Source organism: Ranitomeya imitator, chromosome 10 (genome assembly GCF_032444005.1).
Source record: "Ranitomeya imitator isolate aRanImi1 chromosome 10, aRanImi1.pri, whole genome shotgun sequence".
Taxonomy (NCBI): Eukaryota; Metazoa; Chordata; class Amphibia; order Anura; family Dendrobatidae; genus Ranitomeya; species Ranitomeya imitator.
Window position 1 is genome coordinate 148086606 of NC_091291.1, and position 16794 is coordinate 148103399.

At 47.4% G+C, this 16794-nt stretch overlaps 1 protein-coding gene across 1 annotated transcript in view; it reads right to left on the reverse strand.

Annotated features, from left to right (window-relative positions):
• The window catches only part of LOC138652300 (A disintegrin and metalloproteinase with thrombospondin motifs 1-like), an 89075-nt gene that overhangs the window by 31343 nt on the left and 40938 nt on the right, over window positions 1-16794 (reverse strand). Inside the window, exon 2 of the mRNA XM_069743089.1 lies at window positions 997-1236. Within this exon, the coding sequence (XP_069599190.1) occupies window positions 997-1236 (240 nt within the window). The remainder of the gene's footprint in view (window positions 1-996; window positions 1237-16794) is intronic.

Here is a 16794-nt window from a genome sequence, read left to right on the forward strand (position 1 = left end):
AACACTAATATAGGATGGAGGCCGCATCCTGCCCCACCTGCAGCTCCATGTCCTAACACTAATATAGGATGGAGGCCGCATCCTGCCCCACCTGCAGCTCCATGTCCTAACACTAATATAGGATGGAGGCCGCATCCTGCCCCACCTGCAGCTCCATGTCCTAACACTAATATAGGATGGAGGCCGCATCCTGCCCCACCTGCAGCTCCATGTCCTAACACTTGTTTAGGGTGGAGGCCGCATCCTGCCCCACCTGCAGCTCCATGTCCTAACACTAATATAGGATGGAGGCCGCATCCTGCCCCACCTGCAGCTCCATGTCCTAACACTAATATAGGATGGAGGCCGCATCCTGCCCCACCTGCAGCTCCATGTCCTAACACTAATATAGGATGGAGGCCGCATCCTGCCCCACCTGCAGCTCCATGTCCTAACACTTGTTTAGGGTGGAGGCCGCATCCTGCCCCACCTGCAGCTCCATGTCCTAACACTTGTTTAGGGTGGAGGCCGCATCCTGCCCTATCTGCAGCTCCATATCCTAACACTTGTGTTGGGTGGAGGCCGCATCCTGCCCTATCTGCAGCTCCATGTCCTAAAACTTGTGTAGGGTGGAGGCCGCATCCTGCCCCACCTGCAGCTCGATGTCCTAACACTTGTGTAGGGTGGAGGCCGCATGGTGTGATGATGACCTGATTGTGAGACTCCATGTCTATGGACCATGCCCCCTCTGTCATTGTGGCTTTGCTTGTGTCTGTATTCTCCTACCTTACATTCATGTTGTTATATGTTACAATGACCCCCCATTGTTGGCCAGTGTGTATCCCTGGATGACATGGACTACAGCTGATCCATCTCTCCCGTGAGGTGCAGCACTTGTGGCTGGACAGAGATGGTGAGCAGACAAGCCAAGAATAGCGATCAGAGATATTTACAGGCTGAGGAGTCATACTCTAGAAGCGTAGACATTAGGAAGTGTCATTTCAGCGGGTCACAGACCTTTCGGGTGAGAAGGATTGCAGTGTCGTAGTGCTCCGGATGACGATCACTGGCCACGTTGTAACTCTGCTGCCAATTGCAAAAGTTGCGGAGGATGAGACCACCGTTGTCTGAGACCTCCGGACCAGAGTCTTCATCTTCGACTATTAGCACCTTCACCACTACCAGGCTGACAGAGTTCTTAAGGCTCGGGTGTTTGTAGATCCGAGCAGCAACAGACATCAGTGTGAGCAGGTGAAGCTGAAATGAGAGTAATACAAGACATGATATTACCGGAGGAGGCCCCTTGTGAGATGGCGGGGAAAGCAAAGTCATCACCACACCTGCAGCTTTAATCCATCCTTTGCTCTATTGAGCCTGCAGTAATCTAGGCTCACAACTACAGTTCTGAGATTCTAGCAGCCCCTTCCCGTTTAGTGTCTGCATCCCCCACAATGCAATGCTGCAAGGATGCACTGGATTCAGTGGAGAAGCAGTTAAATCTCCCCAAATAAAGAGGATGGTACCCCACATAAAATGAACAGGACTACTGCTAACCAGGAGTGGGAGAGTCCGACATCAATACAGCCGGTCCTGGTGTGGCAGCTCATATTCATGCAGCTGTTCTCCTTTGCACTAAATAAACATGGTCAAGTTCTTTCAGGATCACATTCCTTCAGGCATGTTTTCAGATCATTGCGATTGTCAACAAGAATAGCTGGGAGATCAAGCAGATCCACCGCTGCCACCAATTTGTCAGGAAACAACAATCCGCCGCCTTCATTTTTTCAGGACAATTACGTAATTCACTGACGAGTGATTGACCAGCCCACAGCTGTTTTCACCACTAGTCCTTATTGGGGGATTCAGTGAGTGTATAGTGTGTGTGAGTATATGTATGTATATACAATGGGTGCGGAAAGTAACACCCTTGCACCTCTCCAGTCCATCCTTAACTCTGCTGCCCGATTAATTCATCTCTCTCCTCGCTACTCCTCCGGTTCTCCCCTCTGTAAATCTCTTCACTGGCTCCCATTCCCTCAGCGTATCCAGTTCAATTTACTAATACTGACCTACAAAGCCATCCACAACCTGTCTCCTCCATATATCTCCGAACTAATCTCCCGATATCTTCCCTCACGTAATCTCCGGTCCTCCCAAGACCTCCTTCTCTCCTCCACACTTATTCGCTCCTCACCCAACCGCCTCCAAGACTTCTCCCGAATATCCCCCATTGTTAGGGCTAGCAGAACGCACCAATTAGAAAGATAGGGTAAGATGCATTCGCAGCCCGGAGTCCACCGTGCAGAGATGGAACCTGCTGCTGAGTAATGACGGACTATATGGCGGTACAATGTGGATACACACACGGGTTAACTTCACCCTGTGCGAAGGAAGCGAACCCTGTTGCGTCACAGGGCCGCGGTACCGCACCAATAGCGCAAGCAAGGAGTCTCAGAACTCAATCCCAAGACACAGGATTAGAGTTCGTCTAGACCTCTTGCGCTCGACACCGCAACTGGGGTGTCAGAGCAACTGCAAAAATAACTTAAATGCACAAGAGTGTATGCAGTGCCGCACTGGCGGACGCCACTCACCACCCAGACTTAGGATAATAATAATAATAATAATAATTTTTATTTATATAGCGCCAACATATTCCGCAGCGCCTTACAAATTATAGAGGGGACTTGTACAGACAATAGACATTACAGCATAACAGAAATACAGTTCAAAACAGATACCAGGAGGAATGAGGGCCCTGCTCGCAAGCTTACAAGCTATGAGGAAAAGGGGAGACACGAGAGGTGGATGGGATAGGAAAGTGCTCTAATAGCGCATGGCGCCGCACTGGCGGTCACAGCAATTAGACGCTGTTTCGTGTCTTTTCTGCTGATGGCTCAGCTGGGCGCTAGATAGCAGACATCCTCCTTTCAGGAGCAGTCATACACAAGGGAGGGGATGATTAATGAACGACTTTCACTCATCAACATACACACGATTTCAAGAGTACACTAGCGCATGGCCTAGAGGCCATGCGAACAATATATATAGCAGCAGTGCTACAAGACCATCCAGATGGAGCAATAGGAGCCGCAACAGGACTTGAGCATGTGACCCCCGACCTCCAATGGGAGGTCGTCCCATGGGCATGCTCAGTAAGGGAAAAGCAGGACTTAGTCCCAGAAAGACCTGCTCGCTGCTGAACATTGCTGGCTACAAGGACAGAGCCTTGAAGGGCAGTAGTAACCAGTCGTCCAGTATCAGCCTGAGCTAGACGCTGGGACCGACATCTCCGCTGAGCAGACTCCACTGTGGCTGGAGAAGAATGGGAGACTGCAGCGGAGATGGTTCGAGATTCCCCCTGTGCAGAGGCGGGAACTCGACACCTAGCACCCATCCTCTGGAATTCTGTGCCCCAACATGTCCGACTATCAACCACATTTGGATCCTTCAGACGGAACCTGAAAACCTACCTCTTCAGGAAAGCCTATAGCCTGCACTTACCCCGCTGCCTCCTCATCAACATCGGTGCTGTCAACTGTCAACCTACTGTCTCCTTCCCCACATCCTGTAGAATGTAAGCCCGCAGGGGCAGGGTCCTCGCCCCTCTGTATCAGTCTGTAATTGTTAGTTTACTGTAAGTGATATCTGTAATTTGTATGTAATCCCTTCTCATGTACAGCACCATGAAATCAATGATGCTATATAAATAAATAATAATAATACCCCTTTAAATTTTTCACTCTTCATTGCAGCCATTTGGTAAACTTAAAAAAGTTCATTTTTTCTCATTAATGTACACTCTGCACCCCATCTTGACTGCAAAAATTTCTACGTAGTAATTAAGGTTGAAGGAAGACTCTAAGTCCATCTAGTCCAACCCATAGCCTAACCTAACATGCCCTAACATGTTGATCCAGAGGAAGGCAAAAACCCCATGTGGCAAAGAGTAAGCTCCACATTGGGGAAAAAAATTACTTCCCGACTCCACATACGGCAATCAGACTAGTTCCCTGGATCAACGCCCTATCAAGGAATCTAGTATACCGTATTTCCCGGCGTATAAGATGACTTTTTTGACCCCTAAAAATTGTCCCAAAAGTCGGGGGTCGTCTTATACGCCGGGTACGGCGTGTGCAGGAGCGATCCTGCATGTCGGCGTGTGGTTCCCAGAGTCTGGAGGAGAGGAAACTCTCCTTCAAGCCCTGGGATCCATATTCAAGTAAAAAATAAAGAATAAAAATAAAAAAACATGGATATACTCACCCTCGGACGGCCCCTGGCTCACAGCGCTGCTAGCGTCTCCCTCCGTTCCTTAGGAATGCAGTGAGTGAAGGACCTTCGATGACGTCGCGGTCACATGACCGCTCAGGTGACCGCGACGTCATTGAAGGTCCTTCACTCACTGCATTCCTAAGGAACTGGAGGGAGATGCTAGCAGCGCTGTGAGCCAGGGGCCGTCCGAGGGTGAGTATATCCATGTTTTTTATTCTTTATTTTTTACATGAATATGGATCCCAGGGCCTGAAGGAGAGTTTCCTCTCCTCCAGACTCTGGGAACCACACGCCGTATAAGATGACTGGGTGTATAAGATGATCCCCGTCTTATACGGCGGGCATATCCCAAATTCCATATTTTATATGGAAAAGTTGGGGGTCGTCTTATACGCCCAGTCGTCTTATACACCAGAAAATACGGTATATAACCGTAACATTATACTTTTCAAGAAAGGCATCCAGTCCCCCTGAAATTTAAGTAATGAATCACTCATTACAACATCATACGGCAGAGAGTTCCATAGTCTCACTGCTCTTACAGTAAAGAATCCGCGTCTGTTATTATGCCTAAACCTTCTTTCCTCCAGACGTAGAGGATGCCCCCTTGTCCCCGCCTCGGGTCTATGATTAAAAAGATCATCAGAAAGGTCTTTGTACTGTCCCCTCATATATTTATACATTAACATAAGATCACCCCTTAGTCTTCGTTTTTCCAAACTAAATAGCCCCCAGTGTAATAACCTATCTTGGTATTGCAGACCCCCCAGTCCTCTAATAACCTTGGTCGCTCTTCTCTGCACCCGCTCCAGTTCAGCTCTGTCTTTCTTATACACCGGAGACCAGAACTGTGCACAGTATTCTAAGTGTGGTCGCACTAGTGACTTGTATAGAGGTAAAATTATATTCTCCTCATGAGCATCTATGCCTCTTTTACTGCATCCCATTATTTTATTTGCCTTTGTAGCAGGTGCTTGACACTGGCCACTAAATGTGAGTTTCTGTTTTTCTGTTTTTTTTTTTTTGTTTGTTTTTTTTTAATATATTAAAAAAGAAAAAGTGAAACATCACATGGTCATGACTCATAAGTCTTCAGACCCGTTGCTCAAACACTCATATCTAAGTCACTTGCTGTCCATTTCCTTGTGATCCTCCTTAAGATGGTTCTACTCCTTCATTGGAGTCCAGCTGTGTGTAATTACACTGATAGGACGTGATTTGGAGCGGCGCACACCTGTTTATATAAGACCTCACCGCTCACAGTGCAGGTCAGACCAAAGGAGGATCATGAGGTCAAAGGAACTGGACAAGAAGCTCAGAGACAGAATTGTGGCACAGATCTGGCCAAGGTGACAGCAGAATTTCTGCAGTACGACGGTCTGACCCTAGCTCACGTTCCCTATTAGTGGGTGAACAATCTAACGCTTGGTGACCATGAGCTGGGGTTAGACCATCCTGAGACAGGTTAGTTTTACCTTACTGATGATGTGTTGTTGGGGCTAAATCATTCACAGATGATCTGTTTCTCTACCCCAGGGGAGGAGGGAGATGGACGGGACGGGGGCTTCCCACTTATTCTTCATCTAGCACGCCCTCTACCAGATTGGATGGCCAAGCTGTCAATCACAGTACTGACAACTTCAACACACCCCTATACCAGACTGGAAAGCCAAGCTGTCAGTAACTGCATCCTAGACACCCTGAGGGGTGGAACCGTGACAAAACCTTTTCCGTTTTAGGCCAATTAGGATTACTATAATTATTAATATTTGCTAAATGCCAGAATAATGAGAAAGAGAGAATGTTTAAGGCATTTTTATTACTTACAGCAAAGTCAAAAGTTTACATATACTTAGATTTCTATGCCTTTAAACAACTCTGAACTGCCCATATGATGATGTCATGTGTTTGGAAGCTTCTGATAGTTTTTTTTTTTTGGCAACATCTGAGTTAGATACACAATTGTGAATGTATTTTAATGCACACCTGAAACACACGGCTTCTTTGTCTAGCACCATGGGAAAGTCTAAAGAAATCAGCCAAGATATCAGGAAGACAATTGTGGATATGCACTAGTCTGGCTCATCCTTTGGTACAATTTCAAGATACCTGAAGGTGCCTCATTCATCTGTACAAACAATTATAAGCAAGTACAAACAAGATGGGAATGTCCCCCCCCCCCCCGATGTAACCTGAAAGATAAGAAAAACAAGCTAGATTATATTCACCCATATGGCCCACCCTGTATATCTTTACAAAATACTTTTTGGTCTGCTCCAATAGTGCATTATCATGATTCATTATTATGCACTATAGTGCACTACATTTTTTTTTATCATGCACGATATCTCTTTGTATTGTCACTCATATAATAAATATTGATCACGTCTGTGTTAGCATTTAGTGAACATCGTAAACAAAAAAAAAATTGAACTATTTTTGCAATTTCACTACACTTGAAATTGTTTTCCAGTACATTATATAGTAAAATCAATGGTGTCGTTCAAAAGTACAACTTGATTCACAAAAAAACAAGCCCTCATACGGCTATATTGACAGAAACATAAGAAAGTTATGGCTCTGGAGAAAAGGATAGCAAAAAAAAAAGAAAAAGAGGTTAACCCCAGGGGCACGAGCCAAAGCTCTTGAGGTGGACACCGCTCTCCCTCAAGATTGAGATGGAGCCTATGAGGCCATCAAGCATGGCCTGATAAGGAAATATCAGATAACCCCTGAAATGTACTGGAAATATTCCAGGTCCCTCCAACGTGGACCTCACAACATGGACGCGCTCAGAACCAACTTCTGGGGTCCAGGGTCTTACGATTGCTGCTTTCAAGGAGTTGAAGCATGTGATGGTGATGGACTAATTTCTTTCTTTGCCCTGTGGAGGTGCAAGAGTTTGTGACGGACCAGTAGCCCAGGGAGGCCAGCAAGGTTGCACAGATTGGTGATACACATGAGGCAAACCATTCAACTGAGGTGCGGAAGTCAGCCATTGCCAGCTGGAAAGGAGGGTCAACTGACGACTAGTGCCCGTCTTCCGGTCCTCAAGTGTGCTCTCACTATTTTCCAACACTCAGCTTGCACTTGATTCTTCCCAGTGCTTTACCAGCAGCTGTCCTGGACATATAGCACTGCCTGCCCAGAGAGGCCGAAGAAGAACCCCACATCCAAGGCCCAGGAGCCCTGTGCAGCTGTTTTTCTTGTGGGAAGGGTGGTTGGTAGGGCCTGTGACTTTCAGCACTAGAAGGGTAGTTAACATGGCAACTGTCAGGCTCTCCTGCCAGGGGGATGTCGGGGAGGTGGGTTTGAGAGACTGTCTGTATATTGACCTTTCCCATGCCATCTCTAAAAGGGGAGGTGTTATAGATATAATTGTAAAATCTATAAGCTATTTCATAGTTGATAGTGAATATTTAAGCAAGGGTATGACCTCCAGATGATGTGGTGCAAGGGAACCCCCCTGATGTGAAAAGGTAATTAAAGAGGATTATCTTAAGGATCACAGACTAGGCAGGGCAGACAGAGGAATTTTGAGATATAAAGGCCCCTTCACATTTAGCGACGCTGCAGCGATACCGACAACGATCCGAATCGCTGCAGCGTCGCTGTTTGGTCGCTGGAGAGCTGTCACACAGACCGCTCTCCAGCGACCAACGATGCCGGTAACCAGGGTAAACATCGGGTAACTAAGCGCAGGGCCGCGCTTAGTAACCCGATGTTTACCCTGGTTACCATGCTAAAAGTTCAAAAAAACAAACAGTACATACTTACCTACCGCTGTCTGTCCTCCAGCGCTGCGCTCTGCTTCTCTGCTCTCCTCCTGTACTGTCTGGGAGCCGGAAAGGAGAGCGGTGACGTCACCGCTCTGCTTTCCGGCTCACAGCCAGTACAGGAGGAGTGCAGAGCACAGCGCTGGAGGACAGACAGCGGTAGGTAAGTATGTACTGTTTGTTTTTTTTTACTTTTAGCATGGTAACCAGGGTAAACATCGGGTTACTAAGCGCGGCCCTGCGCTTAGTTACCCGATGTTTACCCTGGTTACCAGTGAAGACATCGCTGAATCGGTGTCACACACGCCGATCCAGCGATGTCTCCAGGGAGTCCAGCGACGAAATAAAGTTCTGGACTTTATTCAGCGACCAACGATCTCCCAGCAGGGGCCTGATCGTTGGTCGCTGTCACACATAACGATTTCATGAACGATATCGTTGCTACGTCACAAATAGCAACGATATCGTTAACAATATCGTTATGTGTGAAGGTACCTTAAGCCAATCACCATTTAGCCTCAGCTTGAACAGAAAAGCAAGTAGATAAATTTAAAATCCTTTGTCCTCCTTTGCAAATTATGAATATTTCATTATTATTATTATTATATGACATGAGAGACATATTTTTGGAGTTGTTACAAAGTGGAGAGCATGACGCATTCTCTAATGTAGCTGAACTGTTGCATCAACACCTCCAAATGAATACCGTTCAGATGGATGATGCTATCCATGCCATGTTTCCGACCTATAGAAAGACAAAATCATGAAAGGAAATAGGACGTTGATATCTCCCGCTTGGGAACTCCAGGAGTGACGATACGGAAGTTGACGATGCCCTAATTTTCTGAAGAACTGGCCACATCCCATGACCAACCTTGTTATGAGTCACCGGCGGGGAGGTATGTGGGCGTGACTAGTGTTTAATGAAAGCAAATGCAGAACTGTGATCAATGTCAGTCGTGGGAGACACAGTGCGCTATAGTTCTTTACCGTTACCTCTCAAAAGCCAAGAGTTCTTCATAAAAATCAGAGCCAACCCTGTAACATCAAATTTAGTACATTTCTTTTGTTTATTTTTTTATTTTATATGGTTGTATATACTGTATTGTTTTGACCATTTCGTAATATCTTTGTATATTTTTTTATAAACACATCCTACATTCTGCATTAAATATATAAAATGTAACGGCTCTGTTCCTCTTACTCTGTAAACTGCACCCTCAAGCCATACGTTATCTGTAACAGGTGTCCAATGAACCTGTATAAATGATTGGTGGTGGCAGCTAGTTCCTTTTGTTATGGAGTTGGCAGTCCCTGTACTAGTGGAGACTCTTTGGTTCATTGCAACCATTTGGTAAATACAAAAAAAATTTCATTTTTTTCTCATTAATGTACACTCTGCACCCCATCTTGACTGGAAAAAAACAGAAATGTAGAAATTTTTGCAAAATTATTAAAAGAGAAAAACTGAATTATAACATTGTCATAAGTCTTCAGACCCCTTGCTCAGTATTGAGTAGAAGCCCCTTTGAGCTAGTACAGCCAAGAGTTTTCTTGGGAATGATGCAACAAGTTTTTCACACCTGGATTTGGGGATCCTCGGCCATTCTTCCTTGCAAATCCTCTCCAGTTCATCAGGTTGGATGGTGAACGTTGGTGGACGCCATTTTCAGGTCTCTCCAGAGATGCTCTATTGGATTTAGGTCAGGGCTCTGGCTGGGCCAGTAAAAAATGGTCTCAGAGTTGTTCTGGGAGTCCTTCATGTGTTTTTTTTAGTACATTCTATGTGGGCTGTCATATGTCTTGCACTGAGAAGATTCCGTTGGGCCTCTCTGCCATAAAGGCCCGACTGGTGGAGGGCTGCAGTGGTAGTTGGCTCTTCTCCCACAATTGCTCAGTTTGGCTGGACGGCCAGGTCTAGGAAGACTTCTGGTGGTCTCAAACTTCTTCCATTTAAGGATTTTGGAGGCCACTGTGCTCTTAGGAACCTTGAGTCTTGCAGGAATTCTGTTGTAACCTTGGCCAGATCTGTTCCTTGCCACAATTCTGTCTCTGAGCTCCTTGGCCAGTTCCTTTGACCTCATGATTCTCATTTGGTCTGACATGCACTGTGAGACGGTGAGGTCTTATATAGACAGGTGTGCGCCGCTCCAAATCACGTCCTATCAGTTTAATTACACACAGCTGGACTCCAGTGAAGGAGTAGAACCATCTCAAGGAGGATCACAAGGAAATGGACAGCATGGGACTTACATACGAGTGTCTGAGCAAAGGGTCTGAATTATTATTATTTATTTATATAGCACCATTAATTCCATGGTGCTGTACATGAGAAGGGGTTACATAGAAATTACAAATATCACTCACAGTAAGCTAACAATGACAGACTGGTACAGAGGGGCGAGGACCTGGCCCTTGCGGGCTTACATTCTACTGAATGCTTATGACCATTTGATATTTCAGTTTCTACATTTGTTTTTTCTCAGTCAAGATAGGCTGCAGAGTGTACATTAATGAGAAAAAAATTAACTTTTTTTGAAGTTTCTGAATAGCTGCAATGAAAGAGTGAAAAATTTAAAGGTGTCTGAATACTTTCCGTAGCCACTATAGTTTCCATCCACTATATAAAGACATCTCCACGTTTCTCTCGATATCTGACATGAAATCAGAGTTAGGGTATGTTCACACGTTCAGGATTTCCATCCGTTTTTTTTCAGGACAGTTTTTTTAAAAAACTGCAGCTCTTGGCAGAAAACGCAGGTCCTTTTTTTGGTCCTTTTTTTGTCCTTTTTTGATGCGTTTTTTGATGCGTTTTTTGATGCGTTTTTTTATGCAGTTTTCTATGCAGAGACTGTGTGTTTCCTAGGAAGCTTTTTAGGGCTAAAATGGCTGAAAATACCCTAACCCTAACCCTACCCCTAACCCTACCCCTATTCTAACCTTAGTGAAAAAAAAAAAAAAAAAAATTCTTAATTTTTTTATTGTCCCTACCAATGGGGGTGACAAAGTGGGGGGAGGTCATTTACTATTTTTTTATTTTGATCACTGAGATAGGTTATATCTCAGTGATCAAAATGCACTTTGGAGCGAATCTGCCGGCCGGCAGATTCGGCGGGCGCACTGCGCATGCGCCCGCCATTTTGCAAGATGGCGGCGCCCAGGGAGAAGACGGCCGGACGGACACCGGGACGCCGGGTAAGTATAAGGGGGGGAGATTAGGGCACGGGGGGGGGCATCGGAGCACTGGGGGGGGGCATCGGAGCACGGGGGGGGGGCATCGGAGCACGGGGGAGCGGGATCGGAGCACGGGGGGGCAGCCACACTCCGCCCACGCACTTCCGCCCGCTCCCCCGCACTTCCTGCTGCAGCGGTTCTGCACATCAAATCGCAGTAAAACCCGCAGATATATTTTTGATCTGCGGGTTTTACTGCGATTTTGACCTCACAATGGAGGTCTATGGGTGCAGAACCGCTGCGGTTCAGGAAAAAGAAGTGACATGCTCCTTCTTTTTTGCCGCAGCTATTCTGCGCGGCTTTTTAAACGAAATTACGGATCATGTGCACAGCAGTGACTGTTTTCCATAGGGTTACATTGTTATGTACCCTGCATGGAAAACTGCTGCGGAACCGCAGCGGCAATACCGCTGGTTCCGCAGTAAAAAACGCACTGTGTGAACATGGCCTAAAACTTTCCCGTTATAAGACAATTAGAATTGGCATGCCTCCTTCCCTGCCTGTCAGATCGCGGATACTCAGATGCAGTGTCATTCAGCAGAATTTGTTTGACACAATTTGGTGCAATTTTTACCCATTTCCCCGTGTGAAAATGTAAAACTTGGGGCTAACACACAATCTTGGTGGTAAAAATGTAAATTATTTTTTCTTCACTGCCCAATGGTATAAAAGTTTTTGACACACATGTGCCAGCAATTCTTCTGCGGTGTTGCTATCAGTATGTCAAGAGTGGGAGAGGAGCGCTGCATTGACAATCCAACACAATGGGCAGCACTTAGATCACATTTTATAAGTGGTCATAAACTTGTAAATAACTCATGAAACAATAAGGTTACATTAAAACCAAGCACACCATTATTTTTCTTGTAAAATTCTCAGTAAGGTCGATGTGTCATATGACCCTCTCCCCATTGGCAAAAATAAAGTTGGATCCAAAATGGCCAACTAAAAAATGGCCGCTATGGTCACCACCCATCTTGAAAAGTTTTTCCCCTCCCATGTACTAATGTGCCACAAACCACACCACCTGAATACTCCCCCGATCACATGTGATGTCACCACACCACCTGAATACTCCCCCGATCACATGTGATGTCACACCACCTGAATACTCCCCCGATCACATGTGATGTCACACCACCTGAATACTCCCCCGATCACATGTGATGTCACCACACCACCTGAATACTCCCCCGATCACATGTGATGTCACCACACCACCTGAATACTCCCCCGATCACATGTGATGTCACCACACCACCTGAATACTCCCCCGATCACATGTGATGTCACCACACCACCTGAATACTCCCCCGATCACATGTGATGTCAGCACACCACCTGAATACTCCCCCGATCACATGTGATGTCAGCACACCACCTGAATACTTCCCCGATCACATGTGATCTCACCACACCACCTGAATACTCCCCCGATCACATGTGATGTCACCACACCACCTGAATACTCCCCCGATCACATGTGATGTCACCACACCACCTGAATACTCCCCCGATCACATGTGATGTCACCACACCCCTGAATACTCCCCCGATCACATGTGATGTCAGCACACCACCTGAATACTCCCCCGATCACATGTGATGTCACCACACCACCTGAATACTCCCCCGATCACGTGATGTCACCACACCACCTGAATACTCCCCCGATCACATGTGATGTCACCACACCACCTGAATACTCCCCCGATCACATGTGATGTCAGCACACCACCTGAATACTCCCCCGATCACATGTGATGTCACCACACCACCTGAATACTCCCCCGATCACATGTGATGTCACCACACCACCTGAATACTCCCCCGATCACATGTGATGTCACCACACCACCTGAATACTCTCCCGATCACGTGATGTCACCACACCACCTGAATACTCCCCCGATCACATGTGATGTCACCACACCACCTGAATACTCCCCCGATCACATGTGATGTCACCACACCACCTGAATACTCCCCCGATCACATGTGATGTCACCACACCACCTGAATACTCCCCCGATCACATGTGATGTCACCACACCACCTGAATACTCCCCCGATCACAAGTGATGTCACCACACCACCTGAATACTCCCCCGATCACATGTGATGTCACCACACCACCTGAATACTCCCCCGATCACAAGTGATGTCACCACACCACCTGAATACTCCCCCGATCACAAGTGATGTCACCACACCACCTGAATACTCCCCCGATCACATGTGATGTCACCACACCACCTGAATACTCCCCCGATCACAAGTGATGTCACCACACCACCTGAATACTCCCCCGATCACATGTGATGTCACCACACCACCTGAATACTCCCCCGATCACATGTGATGTCACCACACCACCTGAATACTCCCCCGATCACATGTGATGTCAGCACACCACCTGAATACTCCCCCGATCACATGTGATGTCAGCACACCACCTGAATACTCCCCCGATCACATGTGATGTCAGCACACCACCTGAATACTCCCCCGATCACATGTGATGTCACCACACCACCTGAATACTCCCCCGATCACATGTGATGTCACCACACCCCTGAATGCTCCCCCGATCACATGTGATGTCACCACACCACCTGAATACTCCCCCGATCACATGTGATGTCACCACACCACCTGAATACTCCCCCGATCACATGTGATGTCACCACACCACCTGAATACTCCCCCGATCACATGTGATGTCACCACACCACCTGAATACTCCCCCGATCACATGTGATGTCACCACACCACCTGAATACTCCCCCGATCACGTGATGTCACCACACCACCTGAATACTCCCCCGATCACATGTGATGTCACCACACCACCTGAATACTCCCCCGATCACATGTGATGTCAGCACACCACCTGAATACTCCCCCGATCACATGTGATGTCACCACACCACCTGAATACTCCCCCGATCACATGTGATGTCACCACACCACCTGAATACTCCCCCGATCACATGTGATGTCACCACACCACCTGAATACTCCCCCGATCACATGTGATGTCACCACACCACCTGAATACTCCCCCGATCACATGTGATGTCACCACACCACCTGAATACTCCCCCGATCACATGTGATGTCACCACACCACCTGAATACTCCCCCGATCACATGTGATGTCACCACACCACCTGAATACTCCCCCGATCACATGTGATGTCACCACACCACCTGAATACTCCCCCGATCACATGTGATGTCACCACACCACCTGAATACTCCCCCGATCACATGTGATGTCACCACACCACCTGAATACTCCCCCGATCACATGTGATGTCACCACACCACCTGAATACTCCCCCGATCACAAGTGATGTCACCACACCACCTGAATACTCCCCCGATCACATGTGATGTCACCACACCACCTGAATACTCCCCCGATCACATGTGATGTCACCACACCACCTGAATACTCCCCCGATCACATGTGATGTCACCACACCACCTGAATACTCCCCCGATCACATGTGATGTCACACCACCTGATTACTCCCCCGATCACATGTGATGTCACCACACCACCTGAATACTCCCCCGATCACAAGTGAAGTCACCACACCACCTGAATACTCCCCCGATCACATGTGATGTCACCACACCACCTGAATACTCCCCCGATCACATGTGATGTCACCACACCACCTGAATACTCCCCCGATCACATGTGATGTCACCACACCACCTGAATACTCCCCCGATCACATGTGATGTCACCACACCACCTGAATACTCCCCCGATCACATGTGATGTCACCACACCACCTGAATACTCCCCCGATCACAAGTGAAGTCACCACACCACCTGATTACTCCCCCGATCACATGTGATGTCACCACACCACCTGAATACTCCCCCGATCACATGTGATGTCACCACACCACCTGAATACTCCCCCGATCACATGTGAGGTCACCACACCACCTGAATACTCCCCCGATCACAAGTGATGTCACCACACCACCTGAATACTCCCCCGATCACATGTGATGTCACCACACCACCTGAATACTCCCCCGATCACATGTGATGTCACACCACCTGATTACTCCCCCGATCACATGTGATGTCACCACACCACCTGAATACTCCCCCGATCACAAGTGAAGTCACCACACCACCTGAATACTCCCCCGATCACATGTGATGTCACCACACCACCTGAATACTCCCCCGATCACATGTGATGTCACCACACCACCTGAATACTCCCCCGATCACATGTGATGTCACCACACCACCTGAATACTCCCCCGATCACATGTGATGTCACCACACCACCTGAATACTCCCCCGATCACATGTGATGTCACCACACCACCTGAATACTCCCCCGATCACAAGTGAAGTCACCACACCACCTGATTACTCCCCCGATCACATGTGATGTCACCACACCACCTGAATACTCCCCCGATCACATGTGATGTCACCACACCACCTGAATACTCCCCCGATCACATGTGAGGTCACCACACCACCTGAATACTCCCCCGATCACATGTGATGTCACCACACCACCTGAATACTCCCCCGATCACATATGATGTCACCACACCACCTGAATACTCCCCCGATCACATGTGATGTCACCACACCACCTGAATACTCCCCCGATCACATGTGATGTCAGCACACCACCTGAATACTCCCCCGATCACATGTGATGTCAGCACACCACCTGAATACTCCCCCGATCACATGTGATGTCAGCACACCACCTGACTACTCCCCCGATCACATGTGATGTCAGCACACCACTTCAATATTCTCCTGATCACATGTTATTGCAGGCAGGATCTGCATTAGAGTTCAGCAGGCAGGATCTGCAGTTGAGTGTAGCGGGGACTGGTATGCAATCTTACACAACTTAGACTGTGAAATAGGAAGGTTGCTCAGGCACCTCCCCAGTGGGGAGGAAGCAATATATACATAATGTCCCATAGCCATTGGCTGGGAAGAAAATAGCAAGTGCACGCGTGCATGCCCTAAGGACATGACTAGAGGACCGGCTGGAAGCATGCCGAGCATGGGGAAGAGAAGAACTGTCTGCAACATGGGTGAGTGAAGAGATACGCCAGTGACCCTGCCATGAAATATTGCCATGATCCAATGTGATGATGACACCATCCAAATATTCTGCTAGTCTCATGTTAAATCACCATACAACCTGAACATTCCCACAATCCCATATGTCACACCGCCTGTATAGTCCCCCGATCACATGGGATGTCACAATGCCACCTGAATACTCTCTTGATCACATTCGATATCAGCACTTCCAAATACTACCCAGAGCCCATGTGATGTCACAACATCTTCTGAATACTCCCCTGATCCCATGTGATGTCACCATATCATCCGATTACTACCTCGATCCCATGTGATGTCACAACATCATCCAAACACTATGCCAAAACAGCACCTAAACATGGTCCAATATCATGGTGACACCATCCAAATATTCAGCTCATCTCATGTTAT